The sequence below is a fragment of the Hippoglossus hippoglossus genome, chromosome 20 (assembly GCF_009819705.1).
Source record: "Hippoglossus hippoglossus isolate fHipHip1 chromosome 20, fHipHip1.pri, whole genome shotgun sequence".
NCBI lineage: Eukaryota > Metazoa > Chordata > Actinopteri > Pleuronectiformes > Pleuronectidae > Hippoglossus > Hippoglossus hippoglossus.
In genome coordinates, this window is record NC_047170.1 from 4,279,033 (window position 1) to 4,305,412 (window position 26,380).

Genomic DNA, 26,380 nt, shown 5'->3' on the forward strand with positions numbered 1-26,380 from the left:
TACTATCTATCTATGCAAGCACAGAGTTGGCTGTATACACATGAATCATATAAATAAGCCAGACATCTTTGAGATGTCTTTTGATTTTTGTGTGACATACATTTAGATTTTCCATATGTGATGCTGGAAGATGTACATTTGAAAATTAGGTGTGTCTAGTAATCCCAAAAAGGGATGAGACCAATGCCCTGTCATGTAACAGTATTAATATATGGATGTATGTAAGTACTCTGCTGAAGTTTAAAGAGTCCAACTTAAGACAAGGACAAATGAGTTACTGTCCTCACCCGGCCCTGTCATCACAAACTTGTGATGTTGTGTCCAAAATGTAGAAGCAGGAAGATGTTTCTTTGCAAGTTGAGACAGGAGCAGGACGTGCAGGTGAACTTTGATCTGATTACATTCATCTCATAGAGGAGGCCTGAGCTCCCTGTCTGGAGTGGAAACAGAAGACCACCAGCAGAGGGCAGCAGGGGGCACAAGTTAAAATGATGTTTTTAACGTCCCTCTTTAACCCACATACTGTGACTGCCCACTGGTGGACTTTGGAGGTATTGCAGGTGGGCTAAAAACAATCTAACATTTAGCAAATTTATCATTTATTTGAAAAATAAAAGTAAAAATAAAATGAAAGTATAATTTCTAATATTGTTATACACATTCTGATGTTATTGGGGTCAAATTTTTGGGTGAATATTGAGATTGAGAGTATGATTATTCATTGGTTTCAAGGACAATATTTTATTGCACACTCACATTTATATAACAGATTCGTGTATGTGTGGGAATCAAACGTTGTGCAGAATTTTAAAGTTGTGGATCCGCTTCACTAGTGAGAGTTAATGCATCGAAAAGGACTTTATTTTGTAAACACTGACTGAACTGTCAGTCATTTTAAAACACTTGTATTTAAAATGGGACCAGACAAACCACAAGGTAAAAGGCACCGTCACAAACCCAAGAACAACGTGGCCCTGGAGAGGCATATTTTATTTCACTTGTCAATATACTTCAGGAAACAATATACAAAGCAATGATGTGGTCACCTTTACTGAATGTGTGGTGCAGTTCAGTTATAGACTCAATAGATAGTATGTTGGAACAAAAAGAAGAAAAAAACCCAGCTTTGCAGCAAACGACCCTGCTCCTCATCAGTGGAGACCAAACAAATCAGAGAGGGATGGGACGTGCTACAAAAACAACCCTGTGCGTTAAGGTGCTTGTTGAAGATCTTTTAGTCGTCGGTTCAAACAGGCGAAAAAAGAAAATGTGGGATTTTTCCAGGTGAATGAGGTTTAAGACTTTCAACAAGGCACTAGCGTATGATCCAAACTTAATATTCCAATAAAATAACCAGTGCTCGCTTTAGTTTAATATGTTTATTACAATACATACATTTCACATTTGACCTTGTGACCTCTTGTTGCCCTGCGCTGACTGAGGTGATCCACGTCACGTCTGTGAAACACCACTCCTGAACCGGGTGCAAATGAGAATGGATATCATCGTGATGGACTGTTTGTCACTACAACTGTTTATAAATAAAAACCTTTTTTCAATTCTGCGGCCTCTTAAAACTTCACTTGTTATGTTAGCGACTGTACAAAGGAATGAACCAGTGGTAACACCTCAGCTTAAAAAGTCAGAGGGGGAAAAAACGAGGAACAATAAATGCTGGAACACAAACAAAACAGAAAGAACAGGGTGTTAAGTGTTGGTGTCTCAGGCTACATCCATACTCCTACGTTTTTGTTTGAAAACAGCCAAATCTGTTTTAATTCCCCATCCATACCAACACGTCTGAAAACGCACATCACGTGACCACTTGCGTACACTGGGCATGCGCGTGCCAGCGTAAACAGGAAGTACTTGAATAATAGCTTGTCTCTCTTGTAAAATGCAGAACGTAACCGCATTACAGCTGTTGGCAATGACAACAAGATCAGCAAGATGTTTTCTTCCAGAAGGGGGCCAGGTGATAGGAGCCTGACGAATCAGTGAAGGCTACGTTGTGACTGAAAAGACCCAATCAGCAAGCGTTTGAGTGTCTATGTCATCGTTTCCACACATCTCAATTTCTGCCCATCCAGGAAAAAAAGAAATGCAGCCCTGGAGTTTTCAAACTTCAACAGGGCCAGCAGCGTTTCCAAACTTCTGCTTAAGCAGCTCTATAACCTCCGGAGTAGCGTGGACGGCAGGCACATCCGTAGCAGAGATGATGCGTTTTCAAATGAAAACATAGTAGTGTAGGTGTAGCCTCAGGAGACGGTGCGGCAGGGCAGGGCTGAGGCCAGGGGAGGGGAATGGTCCAAAGCAGCACGCCATCACATCTCTAACTTATTTTTTTTTTGTTGATTTTGTGTGTTTTTCTTTTTAAATCAGTCACTCCACCACACCACCAGGCACTGTCTTTTTTTCAGACTGGGAAATGCAGGGCCACCAGAAGCTGCTAATAGATCACTGAACCACAGTGAGCAGTTGGGAATCTTCCTGCAGAGAGGGGACGTTCACCCGCCTGAGCACGTGTGACTCTTCACCCAGAGGAAGAGAATCCAGACAGTTGTCAGTTCACCAAGATTTGAGGAAAAGAAGTAATTTGGACACCAGTGTGTTATTATGCTTTATGTTAATAAAATGGCTTCCAACATCCTCCTCCGTTTACATGCAGGCCACACATGCTCACTGGTTCAATGATCTATGAACTGACAGAATGAAGCTTGAAGTCTGCAGACGAGTTAACATGAAGGAAAGGCTAGCTAATGAATGTAGCCGCCTAGGTGTTGATTAGTTTGGATGTCAAAAGCTTTGATAGGCATGGCTTTCCATGGCTTCAATCTACAAAACATATTTACAACATAGATAATAACATCTACAAGAAATCTACATTTTTTTCCGTCGAGGGTTTTTTACAAAAACTTGTAAAATCGCCCCCGCCCTCCCCCTTCTCCCACAGCAGCTCTTCATTTTTTATCCCCCTTGGTTTCCCCCAGCACAACGGTCCAAAGGCGACCCAACTGCAGCTCCTGTGTGTGTGTGTGTGTGTTAAGACTGGGCTCAAGAGGAGCTGAACAACTGCTCTCTCCACGCCAGCTTCCAACTATGTGCAATGGGTCTCTCCCCCTCTTTTCCAAAAGCGCTCGCTTCCAACTCCCAACCAGAAGTTCTCAGACCATGAAAGAATTCTGATTCTTCAGCTTTTCGAGTTCTTTGATTTGCTGTCTCAGAAACAGTATCCTGCAGGGAAAGAGACAGAAAGGACAGTGGGCGTTAGAGGTTTACGTTACATGTGGACAGGTGTGTGCATGCTTCTCCAGACAAAGTGGGTTCTCACCTCTGCTCACGCAATGTTGCTTGGATTTCACAGACTCTGACCAGAGACCGGAGATTTTTGAGCTCAGTGCAGTTCTCGGACATGCAGATGCTGCCCATGGTGTGTGCCTCTTCACGTAGTCTTGACGCCTTCAAGATCATTTTATGCAACACACAACAATGAGCTTTAATGTGATGCCAAACCAGCCTTTTATTTTCCAATTCAAAATCATGTAAATGAAGGTAATGTGTCGACAGAACAAACCTGTTTCTCCGCGTGTTCAGCAGGCCAACCCTGCACATGTTTGATAAGGTTCTCATTGAAGTGGGCAGCGAGGCTGGGGGTGAAGGTGCAGGAGGGCCGGGCTGATGAGACGGTGGGGGGAGCGGAGGCAGAGTTGTGGGCATTGCTGCTGCTGGAGGCAACATGGTTGGGACCCGGGGAGGGACTCCTCTGACTGCTGCAATCAACAATGTTGGAGAAGAACATAATCAATGAAAGCCATTCTATAGTCACTGGCTTTACACAAGTGTTTAAGCTAATAACAAAATGGAAGAAAATAGATTTGAAGGCAGTTATACAGCTATACATCTCAGATAGACAGCGGTAAGTGTTCCAGTGAAGAAACCTGTTTTCTGAGCATTCAATACCTTTTTGTACGGTTAATTCCATTTGAACCCGTATCCACACAATGCAAGCTTTCACATCAATGAGTACTTTTGGACCAAGGTAGATTTTCCAAGGTCTTGCTTCTGACACTTACACATCCAAGCAATCAGAACGCATGTTGTTGACAAAGTTTTGAAGCAGTAGAAGAACATTAACTTCCTGCTCGACCCAGTCTGATATTAAATGTATTTGTTGATTTATTCAATATATTTGTCTAAAGCCACTGCTCAGAGGTATTTTTGTCTTGAAGGGAATATGATGGACCGACTTGAAGCTAAGCTCGAGCAACAGGCAAAACAAATGTGCACAGCGTTGACTGTTAAACCAATGGGACCTAACTCAAACTAAATACTGAAGGAAAACCTATGATCTCGGTGCTAGCTGTTGCAGCAGTTCTTCAAACTATCTGAACTACGTCCTGAAACAGCTGAAGTGACTGGCAGGCAGCAGAGCATTGAGTGTAGGGGTCAGACAGGATCGTCTGTTTTACCTTTGCAAAGGCACGTTGTAAAGTCTGCGTGTTGTTGCCGCTCATGAGCAAACACCTAGTCTCTAAATGCGGAGTCAGGAGGAAATCATCGGGTGGATTGTATATTTCCTGTGGACTTTTCCTGGAACTACCGGCCTTGGCGGCATTAAAGGCTGACGCCGTTTGCCCGACTGATTGACCGACTTAACCATAAATGGTACCGTGACTGCCCTGAATACAGTATATTATATAGAAACACTGCTATTGAACTACGACATGGACGCTTCTCTTTCTGTTAAGTTGTTGTTTGAGAAGATCCGTGGTGAAATCCGGAGCGGACCATTTTTGTTGCATGTTTTTGCCTCGATTTAACTGGAATGAACTGAATTGTGGTTTGTTTGTTGGGGAGGCTGAAACTGACCTGCAACATACATGATTGAACTCAGGATGCTGAGACTGTGGGGAACAAAAAGGTCTTAAAATATTATTGTTTAATATTATTTCTGGGACAATATATGTGTGAGTTAGTATGTGACACTAACTGCAAGGAGTAAGAAGAGTCGATTAGCTGATTAAACTAATCAGCAAATATTTGGATATCAATTAACTGATCGAGCTACTTTAAGGCAACATGTCAGCTTCTTCTGCAAATTTTAACATCTAAGGAACCTAGTATTTGTTAGTACATGAGTACCAGAATTCACTAAAACATTATTACTCAGTATTAGGGATGTAACAATCCTGAAACACAGATCGAAATCACATCCACTATCTCGGATTGCGAACCAGGCATGTTCACCGCAGCAGGTGCAGCCTGTTGAGCTCTCATAACTTTATTGATGTAATAAATATAATATTTTATTCATAATTAATAGCCACATATTCGACTTAGAATACGTTTTCACATCGGATTGCCGTTCCTGATGCAACCTATGCTCGAGGGAGATGAGGATGGAACCGCTATTAAGATTAAAATGTTCACATCAGATGATATCAAGAATTATCATGATATATGTTTTCATTTCAGTTCAAAGACTGATATTTGCTCTGAGTGAGGGTTGATGTTATAAACATCTCTACGAGCAGAGAATAACAAACACTTGATAAACAGCAAAACATTTTACAAATCTGAGGTACACCAATATGTATAATACCTCCTTAATGTGCTTGCCCAGTGCACAAATCTTATATCGATGCATATTCAAATTCTGATATATTGATGAAAAGTATACTGCAATATTTTAATTGAAACCGCCACTGTGATGATTATCCATGACTACACGTCATACATACTACACATACTCACAAGATGGAAACACCAGTTAGACAGTCTCATCTGGTAATTACCAGTTAATATTGTCAAACTGACTATATTTATTACCCTGAGCAGAATGAATAAACATCTCAATATATTACGGCTCAAAATATTCCACATACAAAGGCGTGACTTCAATGAATGAAAGGAAGCAACTCAGAAAACAGCCCCTCGTTGTTTCATTAATGACCCGCAGATGGTGCCAAAACACTACACAATGAAGTCATCATTCATGAGCTGATGAGAATGGGCTGAGCTGCATTTTGCTACACACAGTATTTCCACTTATGTGCAGAAAAGCACAGTAATACACACACCTATGCTTAATTAAAACATTACTCCGCTGGTCAACAACAGATTCTGCTCCTCGCCTCTTTTCTAATGACTCACACTTAAAGCTGATCTTTATAAAAAGCTGCTGATATAATATTTATGTTCCGGGAAAAATGGGGCCTTGCTTCTTCTGCAATAATGAAGTAAAAACAAAACAACAACCCTGCATTGTGTGAATCTGAGAGAAGTAATTCTCTCCTGTTTGCTGCCTGTGTGTGCGTGTGTGTGAGAGAATTGATTATGTACGGTCTCTGCATCTATCCATATATATACGTACGCATCGCAATGCAATCGAAGAAATGATTAATTTCACCACCTCTCTGATGGACAGCACAGAGAATTAGGCAGCCTAAAGAGAAACAGAGTCAGACTAAGCTGCATTAATATAAACTGACACATAACCTTCATGCAGTCACAAGATATTTTCTAGGAAAGAAGACCCATTGACCAAACTGTCCTCAACAGTATCAAAGACTGTCTATTATTATCGTTGTTAGTGAATCTTGTTAAACCTCAGCGAGTTGTGAGTTGGTACCTACCCATGGCGATGATGTGTGCGTGGGGAGGCCGTGGGGGCATCATGACTGTGCTGCTTATCGCTGGAGAGGGGATGATGGGATGTGGGCTGAGGATGAGACGCCTGCTTCACTGACTGCGAGCTCACCTGAACGCAACAAGTTAAGACAAAGTTAATCAAATCATGTCCGCTCCACGGGATCAAGACACAAGCTTACTGATGTTAAAAGCACATTTTGTCCAACTGTCCGCAACATTTGTAACAACCCGTCATTTCATTCATAATCTTATTTGAGACCTCAGTCAGTCCACAATACAACACTGTATTTAATATGGAATTCATCTCTATCTAGGACTATTCTCTATGCTACATTTCATCCAACTGGAGATTTCAGACTCACGCCATACACACAATGCCTCAGTGAAGACATACATGTGTGATCTCAGTCACTTTCTTTGCAATGTGGTTCAAGAGAATGTGAGGCCCTGTTCAGACCTGGTATCAACATCCATCCTGAGAGATCTGATCTCAAGTGAAAAGCCCTCGGTACATCACTGCACACCTGGTATTAGAATGCGTCTCTACAAGCCTCTCCTGTGATCGGATCTCACTTTCCTGCTCTATTTGAAAATAAACACGTACATTAGGGCTGGGAGATATGGCCAAAATACCAAATCACTATTTCTTTTCAGGCAGGATCATGATCCACAACCTTATCACAATTTGTTTTCATGTTGGTTTTAAAGAATATCTCGCAAGTTACTGGCATCTCGCAAGTTACATGGCAACCAAAGTCATATCCCCATTTAAAAAAAGTACAGCCCAACAAGGTAACAAACATAATAAGGAAAAACCATAACAGACCATTAAGGCCAAAAGATTTTAATCAAGTGAGCAATTCTGCAAAGTATGAACATTCAACAAGAATTTTGGCATGGTTAAGACTTGTATTCTATTACAAGACATTTGCATAAACCCCATCCCAAAATAAACACTGGTTGCAAAAGGTAAACACCACTCAAGTAAAGTGCCCTCTTGCTACTGTACATAACATTAAAGGAACTGGATTTGGAATCAGGCAGCATACTTTTTCACCAAAGTGAACAGAGTACTAGTGCTGGGCTGGTGCAGAGGTTTCTAACATTTTAGGAACCAGTTTGCTTTTCCATTGGCTACAGCCGCCTTAGAGCCACGACATTACATCAACATATTCGTCACTGTCTCTACACCTCAACTGTATAAATTAACCCACAAACTGGCACTTATTGTTAAATTATTAGTATAAATCATTATATTAAATTATATAATCATTCATTGATTCAGTCCAACCTGACTCCATCTGTCTGTCTCTTTCTCAGCTGACATCTCTGACCCACTACAGTTGAAATGGCGTATGTCTGTGTCGGAGAGAGAGATAGTGAGAGAGATAAGAGAGCGAGGAGAGTCAGGTTGGGCCGAATCAATTAATTAATATATAACTTAATGTAATGAAATTAAAGTCAATGTCTGAGATTCTGAAGATCTCTAAAAGGCAGATCATAGAGACATTTTAATCGCTTACGATCTAATATCGTCATATCTCACACCTCTAATGTTCATCATTTGTGATCACAAGACCAAATGATATTCTTAGTCAGTCTGATTATACAAATGTGTTTGTTGTTAATGTTTGAGTGTGTTTCTGTGTGAGAAGAGCAAAGGAGAGAATGGAGCCAGGAGGGGCTGAGTGAATAAATGTTTTTATGAAATATGCTTTTTCCCCATTTGAAAGAAAATCAATATGTGACTGTCAGTGTAATATTGTGGGTGTGGACACAAATCAATACAAGCGAAACACTGAGATGTGTAAAAATACTTTGGGATCATTATGAGACTGTAGCGTGTTCTTCATATTTGGCCAAGGACACAGTCGCGTTTACACTGGTGAAAGACTGTGTCCAGATGTGTCACACACCACCTCCGAATGTGGCCTGAGGTTCAGATCTGGTGTTATCATCAGTCCCAAGTGATCGGATCACAGCTGGTCAGTTCTTAGTACAGGTGTAGCTAGTACAAGATACTGCTTCCCCAATGCATCCTGAGATCTACTCTCTCCGACCACATTCGCAGGTGTTCTGATGCATGTGACCACATTGTTTTCATTATGTGAAAGCAAAACCGATCTGGGCCACATCGGGAGGACCAACTACTCAGCTGACGTCCTGTGACCTGCTACAGTTTCATAATAAACCAATCGTATTTTTACCCTTCTCAGTGCCCATGCATTTTTTTTTTAGACAGCGCCACAATATCAAAACTCACCAACACATAATAACTGATACTTAAAATCTTTCTTCACAGCACAGCTACACGAGATTCATTCAGCCCCACCGGACTCATCTCTCTCTACCTCTCTCGCTCAAACCAACACACAGTCACACACAGACAACTACACACGTATAGTGACATCGGAAGCATTTTAATGCCAGGTGTGAAATGACAAATATAATACTGTCCACTTGTGTTTGGATCTCTCAGGACAGATGTTATAACCAGGTCTGAACAGAGTCCAAGATGTGCCTGTGTTCAGCATGCACACTACTAGCAAAACCAGCACAACTTCAACAAGCACATCAGGTCTGACAAAACCGAAGAAAGTCTAACGTTACCACAGAGAAGATTTTATGATCACATGAGCCATTTGTTGAGTTGTCCCTGTCATTTTCTCAGAGAAAATGTCCCCAAATCCACACAGCTGGCTACTATAGTCACCCTGCTTGAAACTCTACACCCTTACCAAGGACAATTGGTTTTCAATGTCTTACTTTTAACTGCGAGATGACAGGCTGCGTGCTGAGGAGGGGCTTTAGAGGACCAGCGTTGGTCTGGGGCGTGCTGATCCTCGGAGACACATAGGACCTGGGCGATGAGGCGTCCGATGTTAATGACATTGGTGACTGGTTCGATTGCTGAGCTGCTGGAGACACACAAACAAAAAGTCAGACAATATAAAAGGATCAATACAATCATCTAAAAGAAATACTAAGCAGGAACATCCCTCTACGAGTAAAAATCTTTACTTTAGCTGTCATTGATTCAAAGTCAGTGGGCTGATTTTTTGCTATCAACTTGATCAGTTTATTGAGGTTAACTCTCTAACTCTGCTCACAGCGGTGGAACAGATTCATGTGTACGTGGGCTTCATTTACCTTGGTTGGAGAGTTGTGCAGCTTGAGAGAGGATAGTAGTGATATTGAAAGCCGATGGTCCAGCAGTGAGGATCTTATGGAGCATTGACTGTAATGAAGCTTGTGTGACAGCAGCTGTGAGAACTGTGGAAAGACAAAACACACCATTACCCTGTGTACAGACATTATTCAACATTTCAGCTCTGTTTGTTTGTATTTTCATTTTCAATAATATCTATTTTCTTGTTACTTCCTGTGAGTAACTGATGGTTAAATGTTCACCCTGTATAAACTGAAAACATTGTTTCTTAGAAAGTGTGATTCTCCATTCAAACAGACTGACTCCCTTTTTCTTTGTACTGTTTTCATCGGATAGATTCACGGCCAAATTGAGAACATGCCGGTATAACCAGTTAAGTAAAGGTAGAAGCAGCACACACACAGGTGAGGACGCACAATCACGTCACACAAAAGTCTTGAGTCCGCTCCCTAAATTACAATGTGAAACCAAAATTAACTACATCAAATGAATACAATCTAGCAAAGTCATGAACCTTGGTTCAGACTTTGAGGTGTGAAAATGTCCTGAAGCCATTTTTCAGACATGACCTCCAGGTAAAATCTGGATAATTGGCTACAGAGTTTACGCAGAGTTCTCAGAGTTTTCCTTTCACACATGCACAACGCTGCAGGAGGTTTTCTGCACAGACGAGTTCACAACAGCATCAAATCCTCCGCATTATTCAGACGATTGGTGGAGCAGCCGGGTGCAGCAGACAGAGGCAGGAGGTGACGAATCAAATCTGCTGTGTAGATCACGTGATCATGTTTACATCACCTCGACACCGTCGTCGGCTCTTATCACCTCAAACTCTCATCATCTTCGTCAGTGTCACTACATTTTCAAAGGGAGATATTTGTTTTCTTTATTTTTGCGTCTGTTGCGCATAAGAAGCACCATCAACCCCCCCCCCAATCGCTCGCAGTGAATCCAGCGGGGATCCACTGCTGTGTTCACACATCGACTTCTCCTGGATTTCTACGGACGTTATGAGAGGAGGTCAGGTGGATAAAGTCCGTAGAAACTGCGGAGCGTCTCACTCAGACACTTGCGTTCACACATGCACTTCCTCCGGAGAAAATACGTAGGATCTGCGGAGTCGAGAGCATGTCTGAAAGCAGCTTAAGTTGAGTCAGATTTTCGCCACACCTCAGATGATTTTCTTACTCCTTACGGATTCTCCTTCATACCTTTCCTTGATCTCATGGCATTTAACATTGGGGTCGAGGAATAGTGGTTAGGAAAGGAGTTTTTTCTTTTACTTTGTGACCGCAGCCTCTGTTGTTGTCTTACTGAGTGACTGGACAAAATTTTAATAAGTCAATGAAGTAGAGCTTAAACCTCAGTGCACATGAAGGGGCCCCTCACAGAAAAAATGCTTTAACTTAAAAAACTCATTAACAGTGCCACAATCTGTGGCTGACAAAGTCAAGTGGCTTGTTTGCATGCCCCCCAGCAACAGCCCTCTTAGACAGATCATCTGAATGTGTGTAATTGTATTCCTATATTTACATCTATTGTATGTTGTCACTGTCAGTCTCATCAACTCTGACAGCTTGAACAGCTTTTCTTTTGCCTTAAGACATTTTGAGACACGGTTCTTTTCAAGAATACCCCAGCCATGAAGGATGCTTTATCCACACATTCAGACAGCAATAAAAACAGTGTAGTACTATGCAGATATCAAGTAAAACAGCATACAACACTGTGCTCAGACCAGCTGGTCAGATTATCGTGTCATGAGCCTTTGACACTGAGCAGTCAGAGAAAAAAAGCCAACAGCATTCAAACTGTTTCCATGTAATCACTGCTCATCAAAAACAAACACTGCAGCTATTAGAATACAGACAGTGGTGGAATTGTTTGCCTCATGGATCAGCATTTTTCTTACCTTCATTGATTTTCGCCATGTCCACACTGGCATTGTTGAGCTGCAGAGCAGTCTGAAGTGCTGGGAGGAGCTGGCGAAGCAGGGTGGGGTCCTGAAGTAGTGGAGGGGCAGACGACTGCAGGACTGGAGACACAGGCACCGTGGAGGCCGACGATCCAGGGGGCCCTGATGATGGGTTCAAGCCCCCTGAGCCTGAGGATGATGACTGAGACTGGGTGGCATGGGTCGCTGCGGGCTTCTCCACCTGGGTTGACTCTGTGAAGTCAGCAGAGAGGATTTAATTTCAGCAGGCAGAGACAGTCTCACAAATCCATATATAGTTCCTTTTTGATAATATACTGGCCCACAGAATGGACTCAGTCTCAAGCTCACACCCTTATGCTCCATTCAGACCAAAAAAAGTGTGATAAAAGAAAACCCAACTTTGATGTGAACAGAGCCCGTCTCTGTTTTAGATCTTAATTCCCACAGAGTAAAATGTCTGAAATAAAAAACTTGGCTTGTGTTATGTTTTTTTCATGTCATATATAATGCAATAAACTTTCATAAAGCTCGGCCAAGCAAGAGGCATCTTCAAAGGTTTCTGGTCCCACATGAAACTCTTTGACAAGAAGCATGCAGGGTCATTACAGTTTGAGCCACTTTCAACTTTTTTTGACAACCTTGTAATGCAATGCAGCTTCATCTCTCAAACACTGGAGGCCAACCAGGTACAGGAGAGAGCAAATTCTTATTACTTTGTAAAATGTATTACTACAGTTTACCTCTGGATTTCAAATCAATGATATAACAGTTGCCGACGTGCCAACATTCCAGAGTTGTGAAGTCCTGTTTAAGTATTGAGTATTTTGGTATCTGGGATGACTTTAACACATTGATCTTCTACTCAGACTGAACTTCTTGGACCTCATTTTTATTGACCTTCTGGAACCTTGGAAATCATGACCCTTTCTGCGAAGCCCTCTGTGCTGTTTTTACTGCATCATCACAAATTCAAACAGTGTCCATAAGTTCATATGAAATTTAGATTTTTATTATTGATGCTAAAAAGGAATTTAAGCTGTACCAACATGTGGCCTTAATGTTGGAAATATCTGACAAAATATTGTAGTTAAACAAGCATATACTAAATCATATTAAACTGTAGGGTTGGGGTGACCCTTGGTTCAATAAAAGGAAAGGTGAGCAAAATATTGTGATTGTTATTCCAGTTCACCAGCTGCCAAACGAATTACTGCAGTCTTTTGCCAAATGGGCTGCAAATGAAATGACTGTTATTGAGGTTTGTTGTCTTACAGAAAGGTGCATGAGAGAACACAGCTGTTTTCTAAGGTTCTGAGCTTCTAAGGTTCTTTTTTGAAGTTATGCAATTGCATTAAACTAAAGTAATTAAAAAGCTAATTTCAATAAATAAATATGTAATTTGCTGGCCAACATCAGGGATCTTATTGTTTGAATTGTTTTTATAAAACCAGAAGTTGGTTTGTATGTTCTGGTGTAAAGGGGAGAAAAGGGGAAAATAAACTGTGTTGCGTTATTAACTTTATGTCTCCAGCAGTGGAGAAAAGCCTCTCCTCTGAACTAGTACAAAGCCAAATCCCTTTACAAGCGCAGTGCTTATTCAATGAAACAGACAATGGGCAGAGTTATTTTCTTCACTCAGAGTTAAATGAAGTTCTGTGAAGAGCTGAGGTCTGTGTTGTTCACAGGTCTCATTTGTCAAAAGGGTCAGTAATCATTTGCAGCTAATTGTTAAACAGTATTCACAAAATGCGTCACCATTGCCTGTAACCAAATGCTTTTTTTGGCATCCGCCGCTCCAATGTCATTTGGTTGCATTTACACAGCTCAGCAAACGTCTCATATTTTGAAAAGATTGATAAAGGAAGAAGAGACTAGGAGTGATTCAAAAGGCACATGTGGAACGAGCACTACAATAGTAACTAGAATCAGCATATAGACAGTTTATTAGGGACAGGCCCGCCACTGCAAAATTGTTGCCGCCGCCACTTCTGGGTTATATTATAGACCCGGTATCCATTCTGTGTTACCCTGCCATATGTCCTCCCTCTACACTCTTCCGCTGACCTGCACTCACTTTACACTTTAACAATAACACCGACACATATGAGAAGCTATTAGAACACATAGTACTGAAGTTTAGTTTTTGTTTGATTCGCCCGCGGGCTTCTGGGACGCGGGCTTCTGGGACACGTGTTAAAAACACATAGAAAAAAAAGTTCACCTGCCCCACACACACACACGACATTATCGATTAATACCTAAACACAAGTGATCGTGCTTGTTTGTGTGAATTGAAGAGCGACTCGGACGGACGGACGGACGGGCACACTTTTCCCCTGCAGATTATGACACAACGCAGTGTTTGAACTTCATTGTTGCAAAAGAACATAAATTCTGCAGGTTTTTATAAAGATCAGAGCAACGTGTGAGTGATTAGAAAAGAGCAGAAGAACAGAGTGTCTGGTTGACCGGTTGCGCCTGGATGCAGTGGCACTGCCAAGAGGGGCGCTGACAGAGGGACCACCCGGATACATACACAAGCCTTAGTGCATTGATGTGAAATAGTCAAAAATAATATCACTATTGGTTTTAGTATTTATTATGAAGGCCGGACCACCCCCACTGCTAAAAGAAATCCCAGAGGAAAACAACTTGACTTTAGCTTTCCAAAACAAATGAACACTATCCCACTGTGTCGGCAGAATGTCTACTGGCAAAAAGGCGAGTTTATGGACAAGGTTTATTGGCAGCATTTATTATTAGGTATTTAGAAACAAATATTTCATGATTAATGAAATATATTTAATGCCAGGCTTAAGGAACGCTTTATAGAGATCTACAACTGTGTAGCAGAAATGTTCAGCAACAGTTTGCGTGGAATAGACTTCAGTGTTTCCCATCAAATGTTTCAAGCATAAAAAAAAAAAAGGCACAGAGCAGAAAAAATGCAAGGTGCTTAGCAACTATAAGCAAAAAAAAAACTAACTTGAAAACATTTATATTTTAAAAGTTCTTTGGAGAGAACGCTGCTTTCTTTCAAGTCACCTATATTGAGAGGTAACAGTATAATGTGGACATGAAGAATGTGCTTGAACCAAGACAATATGCTTGTATATATTTTCACAACTAGTCAACACTTGGCTCCCAAAACAGAACAACTTCCATTGGTGACCCTTCACAATAAAAGTCCCAAACAGATACACTGCTTATGATGACAGGAAACACAAATTCCCTGACCAACCTTCCACAATAAAGCAATTGAATAAAATAGCTGACATAAATTACTTTTAAATAGCCAAACGTTACACTATAAAAACTAACTGGATATAGTTGATGATAATCGTAAATATTTTTGTTCATTAGCTATATTATTATCCATCTATTAGCTATAAATTGCTTGTTTTGTGTCTTTTTCCTTCTATAGTATCCATAATCGTGTAATCCGTGAAATTTCCTCTGACAATAATCGTGGCACCAATATTTCATATGGTGACATCCCTAGTCATAGCCAACTGGACATGCACACAGTACACTCATGTGCATTGGAGTGATAAGAGAGGGCAGGTGTTACACTGTGGTCTGCCTGCCTGGCGAGGACAACAAAAACATTATGAAAGATTTGATGGTCCACTGACAGAGCAGCAGCAGCAGCAGCGCAGAACACTATTTTATCTTTAAAAAAAAAAAAAAAGATAATCATGAAACTCTGGTGGGGAAGACTAGATTATGGAGGCACAGTTAAGGGGATACACTGTAGCTTATCTGTTTTACTCTGTAGGTGTGTGATGATGGGTGAATCCTCATATTCTTTTGCTTATGCTGCTATTTGTAAAAAGTAAAAGTCAACCCGTGTTATATAAGAATTAAGTGTTGGTATTTGTTTAATGTGTTCAAGACACACACGCATTATTAATATCCAAGTCTAAATAAAAATAAAAATGTACATCCCTACTTGGCACCAGTTTAAGTTTGTGTTAGAACGACTAAAGATGAAACAGACCTACACCATCCAGATAAAAGCTATTTCCTCCAAGATTTTGTTCAAAATGTTGACAGATAGACAGCATCACAAACTTATTGAGTAAATACACAATCAACACACTGGACAATATCCAGACTACAATCGTCCCGCAATGAATTCACAGCAATCAGTCATAAAAATTGAACTGAAGCAGATGACTGCTTCTTTCCCCCCCGTTTTCCTTGTTAATGTAAGGCTGTGAGCAGAGGAGAAATGCTGGATGAAAAGCTGTGTGCAACAAGAACTCTACAGAGAGCTGGAGGCGAGTGAATGTCACAATAGTGAGATGAACTTCCAGTGACCTGTTGCTCTGCACTGAAACCTCATCAACTCAATTAAAACACAATTCTCATCGTCATCTGTTTTCAGCCAGCTTCAGTTCAACTGCTCACAAACACGTAATATTCTGTGCTGAATCTTACCATAAGCAATTTGTTACACTTCGTTTAATGAGAGCAGAATTGGACTTAAAGGAACCCTCTCACACACGATCATATTATCTCTCGACTGTAAACTCTCCCTGTACAAGACTGTAAAGGATTCAACAGATTTTAGTGTACACCTGCAGTCCTTTGTTTGTAGCCACAGCAGCATGCATGGTTCAGCTGTTTAGTCTCAGTCTTTTGGTAAGCAGTTCCTTAGCATTCATCAGCCAAACGTCAGCTCAACGAGAGTCATCACCGACCAAACAATAACAACAATACTGCTGCTGAGGAGGATTGAGAGGGAGAAAGCTCATCCTTGATGTTTTGGGCAGAGCAAAGAAAATATATGTAATAATAAAGACTTACTGGAACCAGTCGGGGCTGCCGATGCTTGCATAGCCTCCCTTCTGTAGTCCCTGTCTTTGGGAAAACTGTTGACAACCGCAGTCTTTGTTGCCTCTTTTTGCCTCTGCTCTCTGTGAAACACACAAGAACACAGATATTAGCCATGGTTCCAGCCTGACAGTGATTAATATGGGTTTGGGTAAAAGAATTACAGGTACCTCTCAAGCCACTCTTTGGGCTTCTCCCACTGGGACACTTCTGTCCTGCAGTTGTAGTAATATTTCTTTCCAGAGGAGCTGATGTGCTCTGACCAGTCGTCACCAGGTTCGTAGGACTTTAAAAAAAAGAAGAAGCAAATGTTTATGCACACGAGGCAAAGCAGACGGTGTATGTGTGTTCAGAGAGTCTGATGTAAGCTCTTGTAATGTAACCTGAATTGTAGAAGAGAGATTGGGACTTTAAGGCAGTTTGCTTTATCTGGGACAATTTCAGAGGGCACTTTTATCAGGTAGAAAATCTTTATTTAGTTTTTATTTCAGAGACAGCTTCAGATTTTTCAGGTAACCAATGTGAAACACTTTTCTCTTTTAAAAAAGGACACTGTATTGTGACTTAGTTCTTGTGCTCAATTCATGCATTTGGTTACCATTTTAGGCTGAGATCCAAGGCTTTTTAGATTGTATAATGTTTCACATTTGTTAAGCTGTCAAGGTCGATTGGAAGGAAAACACTGGCTACAAAAACAGTGTCACTGATCCTTCTCAATTGCAATCTAACAACAGATAAACTCATCGATTGTTCGGTCCTTCTAAACAGAGACTTAGGCTGAATTTTGAATTTGTGGTCAAGTACTTCGTGACCATGTATCAAGACAGCAGTGAGGTGGAAATTATGCAATGATTAGATAACTAGATAAAATATATTAAAATGTTAATTAGGTGCATACATTTTGAACAAGCACTACAATAGAAACTAGAATTAGCATAAAGACAGTTTATTAGGGACACCGGGATGCTGTTGAAACTTTTACCTGTAAAATACAATTCGGCAGCACCATAAACTACATCCTCCTACATGACACCTTCAAGAGGGAGGATTTACTTTAAGACTGTTCTATCAGATTGCATTAGAGTAAAATGGGTGTACAATCATAAGAGTAAGACAAAAAGTGATTTAATTGGCAATTTTGAAAGAAGCTTTGAATAAAAGAGCTTTTATATGTTGTTTTGAGTTGTGTTATCTGCAAAACATTTTAATTAATGAAAGAGAATGACATAAAGAAAGTTTACCATTAAATAATGTTAGTCCATGCGCAGTTTTCCTGTGTGAAAGCTTTTCACTAATGCGAAAGCTGTCAAAATACTGAACAACAGCAAACGCAGAGAAACAATTCGAAACAAAAAAAGAAAAGAAAAACATGTTTAGTCCATAGTCTGGCTCCATGCCAAAGCAGAAGCAACACTTACTGTGTCTGAGGTCTTGCTGGGGTTTGAATGAGAGTTGGAGCTATGAAGGGAGGTGTGGTTGTGAGAATTTTCTTGAGGGGAATAACTGGTTCCTGCAACAAAACACAGCAGAGGATGACACCATCAGTAACAACAGACAACAGTAACATGCTGAGTTCATGGAGATAAAACATCTCATTTATTAATACAACAACTTCTATTTTAGTTGTTGCTACACCCTTTTGCCGTGCAAAATATCTCAAGTTTAAAGACGTGTCCCAGAACAAGTCTACCTTCATCACAATAGATCTGAAAACAACGCTGCCACCCATACAGGTAACAAAACAAGCACAGCAACCTGTTTTAGCTCGCTTTATCCTCTCAGCTCTGCCCAACTGTTATTAGAGGCTTCAAGTGTAAGCACTTCCAGATATTTTGACATTTGTAACATTTTCTAGATTGTTTTGGGGATATAATTATGTCAGTGGCTGAAACCACAAAAGGGAAGGCACGCTTGAATGAAAGGCCTCTGGTGGCAAGGTCTTCTCACAAACAGAGAGGACAGACGCACCGAGCACCACGGTCATAGATTTATTGAATTCTATGACCGTAATAATATAAAAATGTTCTTGCTTAAAGTCCATTGTTTGTCGTTAGTGCACTGCGTATTATTTTTAGACAAATGCATTTCCTATGATGCTGCGTTGTAAGGTTTCTCACCTATTTTTAAAACTCTAATAAATTCTGTGGGGTCTCAAACGGGACTCAGAAACCAGCAACAAGCATTCTCAACGTACTCAACGACATATAGATTGTAAACCTGCTCTCACACAGAACTCCAGACATTTCCCTGAACATGTCAGGAGGCGGCTGTATGTGAGAAAGTAAAAGTCTGAATCAGTTGCTCTGGACATTTTCCTGCCAGCCCCCTTGTAAAATATTCAGAAAATGTCCAAGTGAGAATACAGCAGGAAAATTCACAGCCAGCGAGTGGGCGGGATGACGTTTCTAACATGCAACAGACACAAAACTGATACTTAATACAATACAAATACCACAGGATGAACAAGAGGAGCCATACACATAGAAGACTCTGACAAAGTTTTTAACTTGACAATGAGATTTGAGAGTGTTTGATAATAAGAGCAGACACAAGTGTTGAGGTGCTGCAGTGTTTCCTATTAATTATCTGAACTGTGGCAGCCCTCCATATTCTTAATCGAGTTTCATAATGAACTAAAACATTTCATAACAACATAAGAGATCTCTAATTGCCCTATTTCTATGCTCACGTTATTGTCCACGCAGTCAGACCTCATAGTTTCAGCTGCAGTTGCGTCATGCAATGCAGTTCTTTCTCTTGCACGAGAATTTATCTTTCACTCTTTGTGTTTTGATAGCATTTTAACAAAGCTACAGAATTTTAACAGTTTGGTTTAATTTTTCAAATCGAATAAGATTCAGCAGTTGTCCTTAGCAAGTGAGTTAAAAAACTCTAAATTTCAGATGAGACCCGTTAACACCTGCTGAAAGCTGAGAATGTAGAAAGATTTTTTCAGCGGCCATCTGGAAGAGACCTGTTACTACAACCCTAAAATGAATGCGCTGCACAAATTAAAAAATGTTACATTCATGCATCTGTTGCATTGAAAAAACAGATTGCCTACTTTGCACACCGGATTTGTTTAACGAGGTACTAGCTCCAGATACTGGATCAAATCATTTTAAGCTATAAGATGGCAGAACTCCTCAATGAAATTCTACATCACATACATTTGACATAAAGCAGCTTATAATGTTAGCATAATACCAGTGTAAGCACAAAACTGCTTTATATGCATCTAGCAGAAAGAGGAACATTCACTTGGAGATGTATTTTTTCACATCTGATGGGTCTTCACTCGCCTTTGTGCTCTGTTTTTGTCTTCACCAATCCCTGAGAAATAGCAGCTAAATGCTTTGATATGTTTGCTTGCTGTTCTCTGTCTGTCAGTTAACTGTTTGGTGCTCGGCGAGAAGCGTACACAGAGTCAGCCGCCTGCTGCGACTGGAGACAGGACTGATGACAGCAAAGAGTCTACCACGACAGTACAGTAAAGCAGTTGGCCAGAAAACCAACACAATGAGCTGAAGATGCAGAACCTCCTCATAGAGCTGTAGGGGGATTGCAGAGTTGAGTGATCATTCTTTGCAGGTACATCACTACAGGAAACTTCTTTAACATCACAGATAGTCATTTGATCTATTGGTCATGTACACAACAAGTTTCAAATAGAGACAGTGATACTAAGCAGCATCTCTGACGCCCTGTTTAGAGATGTGGTACGATCTGCCATAGTCTCATTTGTCCTGCCGCAGTTTAATCACAATTCCATTTTTTAAACTCTTTTCATTATAACAAAAGATCAGACTTTGTCATATTGTTTCAGTATAGAGCCGTGTGCAGTGCTCTTTGCCATGCTGTTGCTCTCTCACACACAGACACACTGACCTTCTGTCAGTCAGACCGACCATCGATAGCAACGGGATCAGTCCGGCCACATCAATGGCAGACCTCTGTGTGACACCTACTATCTTGTCATGCTGGTAAAAATAAGAGTTTACACTATGTGCATGTTCACAATAAATCACCTCAGTCCTCAGAATAGTGGACAGCTCGTCTGTTTTTATTAAAATAAGAACCATGTCCACATGGGGCTGGGCGATAAAACGATAAAGTTAATTGTCCCTATAACTTTTCCTCGATAGAAGTATAAGACATAGTCGATAGAACTCATTCCATCCATGTTTTGACAGACAACCCGAACAGCCAATGATAATGAGAATAGCGCCGCACCGAACCAATCATGTGGTTGGAATAGAGTTACAGCCACGTCAGGTTACGTTGGCGCACACAGCACAGAGTGTAGGAGCAGCAGCCGGCAGCAGCACATGTGCCAATGTTTGGGTTACTTCATAAAGGTGGACGACTCTGCATCGATGCAGTGACTGAACATAATCGATTCATGTTTTCTGCTACATTCATTGTTTTAGCGGTTTTCCTACGCTGCATAATTATAACCACCGCTGCTCCAGGATCAGGACAGCAGCTATTAAAGGTCCGGTCGTCCTGTGTCAGAGTCTCCTGTCTGAGTCTGCTTCCTCCTCACTCCCCCTCTGACCTGCACTCACTTTAACATTAAACACGAGTTTCTGAGACTCATGTTAAAACCTGCTACACAACACGAGATGTAACGTGCACAGACAGGACATCAGGGTTAAAGTGACCGGAACTATTCGGATTCATGATCCGACACCATCGATCAATAACTAGATAAATGTGATCAGTTAGTGTGTGAAGAGGGACAGAGACGAGCAGACACACACTCCTGCAGACAGAAGAGAACTTCTTCCTGTAGATGTGTTTTAACTTCAGTGTTGCAGAAGAAGCGACGCCCCGTTTATCCAGGAACATAAATATGAATTCAGCAGGTTTTTATAAAGATCAGTTCAACATCTGAGTGATTAGAAAACATCAGAGGAGTAGAGTCACTTGTTGACCTGCGCAGAGTAATGTGCCGCAGTGCAGTGACGCTGATTTGATTTATCGACTGATGTGAAGAAAAAAATCATTGTGTTAAGATTTTTCCCCTATGTCCACATGCTGAAAGCTTCAGTACACTTTACAGTGTTTCCCATATATTGATTTATTTGGGACCACTATCACAATATTAACACTGACTGTCAAATATTGATTTCTACTTTACCATTAGTAAAAGATTGTTTCACTGTGAAGTTTTTTAGTATCTTCCATTTTCTGTTCCACTTATTTACAAATTCTCTGGCGACTGTTTACTTCAGAACAATGGCAAGTGTTATCATGTTGGAGTTGGAGCTGATAGATGTTACTTTTTCTAAAAGAACTGCAACGAAGAAAAGAAAGATGTCAGAGGAGCTGGTCGGTACGACCACTAAACCGAGCAAGGAGAAGCAAGAGATTCCACAAATACTGTCTGCCGGAAATGTGATGCTACCAAGTGGCCCAATCACAGCTCTTGTAGTCTGCGTCGCTTCAACGCGCGGTTATATTTTTGGGGAGGTGCACGTCAGGGTTCTGCGTAGGGTACAATGGAGCTACGGTGTGGATTTGACACAAGTATTAATTGGACTTTCAAGCTGTTCACTAATGATCACATCACTTGGTCTGACTGATCTGTTGTTACATTTTTGACTGAGCTTAATTTGGAAAATGGATGATACATTTTGGCAGATAATGGTAATATTTACTCTAGACCTCGATGCAACAATGTATATATTCTGTTTTACTAATTATCTTTACTTGAATAGTAATAAACAGACCTGTGATTTAATGACCCAACAAGCAAATATTGGAAGCTTATACTGATGCTGTCTAAGCCAAAATATAGAAATAAAATAACACCAATTCTTTGGCAACCTCTGCCAGTGCCAGAGTCTGTAGCCTTAGACACAACATCAACCTCAACTATCTGAAAATAAAAACACAAAATGTTGTCTTTTAAAATCTTTGAACCAATTCCAATAACGTCATTTGTAGACCTCAGGGACATATTCTCAATTTTGTATCAACAAAGTAAGCAACCCCCCAGGCAACATCTGTCTCTTGGCAAAAATAACAAATCATCTGTGGATGAACTCAGATGTTGCACACAGAGCAGTAACTCCTGCAATTCAACATTAGTTCTGTAGCTACACAAAATATTGTTTGCCAAACTCAACTCTAGCAAATAAACATACTGGTCTCTGTCAAAGCTTATGCCCCAAATCACAATAAAGCTATCTCATTAACCATAGTTTTGCTACACACATCTGCCCCATCTGTTTTGAGCAATAGTTTGTTTCCTCATGTTTAAGTTAGCTTGCAAAGAAAATCACTGACAATATTTTTTACTAAAACGGATTTAAAGCCATCACCGCTCTATGAGTTTTCAGTGACCATCTGTCCATCTTTGCAAACCTCAAAAAAGACTTCACTTCTAACATACGGTGATGCTGGCAAATGAACAAATTTGGATATAAAACCTATAGCAGGCAAAAAGATAATTATTCCCCCTCACACAATATGGCCTGTCAACACACAAATGCATGGACAGTGTGCATGTTGTTAATTTTCATGAAACTGCAACAGAATTTGAATTAGTTCACAAAACATCTAGATTTGTAGTTATTATTATAGAACCCCCAATCAGCTGATGAAAGGTGAGGTTTATTCAACTGGTTAACATAAAACAGGGCTCCATGCCTTTTCATTTAGTACCAGCACATAATTTAGGTGCACCCAAACATTTCACTGCGCATTTTGGCACCGCAATACCTTTTTTGACAGTTCCAATATATATTGGTAACTTAACTAGGGCTGGGTATCACCACCGATTTCCTAAATGGATTCAATTCTGATTCACAAGGTCTCGATTCAATATCAATTTGGTTAAGGATTTTACTTTGTACAACACCAATATTGCCTGGATATGAAAGAAATTCTCAGAGACCTAAAGCTGTAAACTGAACATGGAAACCTCTCACTTGGTGCAATAGGAATATTGTGGTAGGCCTGTCTCAAGAACACATTTTGTTGGACGATATTGTCCCAGGAATTGCGATAAATGATGTTATTATAATTTCCAAACCATTTAAAACACTGTTATAATGATAATATTACAGCATTATCGTGCAAGTACACCCTTTCAAAGAGCAATGAACTTAATTCTATAGAATATTCAGTCTGACATTTGAATTAGAATTAAACATATCCTAAATAAATACAATATTAACCACACAACCAAAACAATAAAGAAAATTGACTCTCTGGCCCTGTCAACAAAAAAATAGCTCTTGAATAAATATTTGGCTCAGGATATAAGTTACCATCTCGGCAAACTAGATGGGATGGTTATGATTTAGCTTTGTATTGTATTTGGTTAGTGTTCCAGCATTTCACCTAGGGATTGTGTGTGTGTGTCTTTCATTGTGTTTTAATTCGTGCCACAAACTTTGGAGCGAATCAAACAAACACAAAGTAAACTTCAGTATTGTTCAGGTCATAATAACCTCTGATTAGTGTTTTCTGTTGAAGTGTAAAATGAGCACAGGTCAGCAGGAGTATGGAGAGAGGACGCCCAGACAGGAGACTCTGACACGGTACAAATCAACCGCTGCTTCTGCTCTGATCCTGAAGCAGCGGCAGTAATCATTTTGTCTTTGAGGTCTGTCGCGCAAACCCTGTATTAAACTGTTATTGTCACTACTGCTCGACATTTACCGCCTCTCATCTCTCCTTCACCGTCCGAGTGTCAGTGTGCGAGTGAGTGGGGGCAGGGCCCGCCCCCACTCCTGTGTGTGAGTTTAAAATGCATCTTTGTGAACTACAAATATGTCAGATGCTGCTAAAGTTCAATAGTGCATCCACTTTAGCTGGTGCTTATATGATCCAAGACTACAACTGGAATACTTACTGCATTATAACATCAATAAGCTTTTAGCAGGTTGTACTTATGTTTGCAGATCAAAAATCATAGCTGCAGAGTTATAGTATCAAAGCTCTCGTCTGTGTGAATTGTACACTTGTAGGGGGGGGGGGAGGGACAAAACCTCCCATTTCCTTACATGACAGCATCATCTGAAGTCATTAAATAAGCAATGTGTTGCTTCACTCTGAACCCATTTTATTCTGCACAACCACTGCGTCTCACCTCCATCCCTGTCTCTGGCCCGGTGTGTGTGGACAGCCTTTGCTCTGCTGTGCCCCGTGCTGTCGATGTGTTTGTTTTCAGGACTGTCAGACCTCCGGAGCATTTTGCAGGGAGGAGTGACATCTGAGGATTCTCGCATCTTTTCATGTCGGTGGTCCCCTCCTGGATGGCTCTTCGATGAGTATTTGAGAGTCTGTGGACACACAAATGAAGAAAAACCAACCTCACTACAATCTAGTGTCTTGTATGTACAATGACTTATGTGGTCTCTCAATTAAGTTTCAGCCACTTGTCTAACACCATGTTTGGCTATTTGAAGAGAATATAAAATCAAAGAACACATGAATGAGCGTATTATGTCAGGTATTCATTTGCAGTGTTTATCACATCCAAGCAGCTAATTATTTATGATCTGTGAGTCATTATATCAATTATTTCTAATGCTCCATTGATGAAGCCATCTTAGCTATGCTGTTTAGTAGTCTCTCACTTGAAAACAATGTATGCATCCATACTAATACATTTATAAATTCGGATTAAGACCAAGTAAACATCAAATTGAATACATACGAGTATTGGCAAACTTTATTATCCAATATGTGGATTAAGGCTTTGCATTAATGTATTAGTTTGCAGTTCACATCTCGAGAACTTTGATGTTTGGCGATCCTTGCCAGCTGTATCCCTAAAATGACAGACTGCGGTCAGGCCCTAATCGGACTGGCTAGCAGGCAAGCTAACAGTAACAAGCTAACATTAGCTCTGAGCTGCTATAAAACTCGCCTGTAGCCTCTTCTAAAACCGCTGAGTTCGACGAATACATTAAGTCAGCGTCGTCTTTACCTGACAATATTTACGTTGTGGGATATTTACAGGGCTTGTGCGGCCATTTCGAACACAACCGTGTACTTTTCACGTTATTTTCCGCACTGACTGGGGCCTGCTGTGCTCCCTGGAAGCCTGAGCTCGAGTGTCCATTTTAATCTTATTTGCTGCTAGCTAGCTCGCTAGCAGGCTACGTCAAGCTAACAAGTACCTGATAGGGCTGAGAATCTCTTCGGTCGCACCTGCAAATGGAAAGAAAAACAGCGATGAGTCCAACTTTCAAATGTCAATACTGAAGAACAGTGAGAGGCGCCGCAACTGCGGAGCGGACAAGTTTCCAGACACTTATTTTGGTTTCAGCAAAAATGGCGGATTGTCAAAGCGTAGCTAAGAGGAGAAGGAAAATCTGAATAAGTAAAAAAATAAAAAAATAAAGGATGTTTACCCATCGCCGAGTCTCGGTTGTTTCCTTGCATACATTACCATCAATGCCGTGTTAGTGTGTTGGGAGTGGGAGGTGAAAGACTGAAAACGGTGCCGTGTTTTTCTCTTGTTGATTCTGCGACCTGGGATCGTCAGTGATTGGAGCCTAGCTTGTGGGTATTTGAATGCTATCGGCAGCGCTGGTCGGAAGAGCGCCCTCACTCAGTCCATCTCCCACTCGCACACTCAGCGTCTCCGGCTGCAGACTGAGCTGCACTGGGGCTGGAGCCTGGGTTGCCACATAACAGGCAGGGGACGGCTGCGTATACACCAACGATCAGCTGAGATGAACCGCACTACGAGCATGTCACCACATCACCGAGGAGGGTTGACTGGATCAACCCTTACAACTGCTTCACAGCATCAATAAGCA

General features: G+C 40.8%; 1 protein-coding gene across 2 annotated transcripts; it reads right to left on the minus strand.

Moving 5' to 3' along the window:
• Window positions 1-963: 963 nt before the first annotated feature.
• Window positions 964-26,243, minus strand: waca (WW domain containing adaptor with coiled-coil a). 2 transcript variants are annotated; one of them, XM_034571936.1, is made up of 13 exons: window positions 25,970-26,243; window positions 25,736-25,766; window positions 24,700-24,892; window positions 18,014-18,105; window positions 16,766-16,881; window positions 16,569-16,678; window positions 11,733-11,987; window positions 9,802-9,924; window positions 9,418-9,569; window positions 6,636-6,760; window positions 3,575-3,770; window positions 3,332-3,459; window positions 964-3,234 (listed from the first exon to the last, which is right to left on the minus strand). In XM_034571936.1, the coding sequence occupies exons 1-13, from the start codon at window positions 26,008-26,010 to the stop codon at window positions 3,165-3,167; spliced, it is 1,632 nt and encodes a 543-aa protein (XP_034427827.1). In that variant the 5' UTR covers window positions 26,011-26,243; the 3' UTR covers window positions 964-3,164. The 2 variants fall into 2 exon arrangements, with proteins under 2 accessions (XP_034427827.1, XP_034427828.1); XM_034571937.1 differs by having other exon boundaries at window positions 9,418-9,566; window positions 25,970-26,240.
• Window positions 26,244-26,380: the final 137 nt, after the last annotated feature.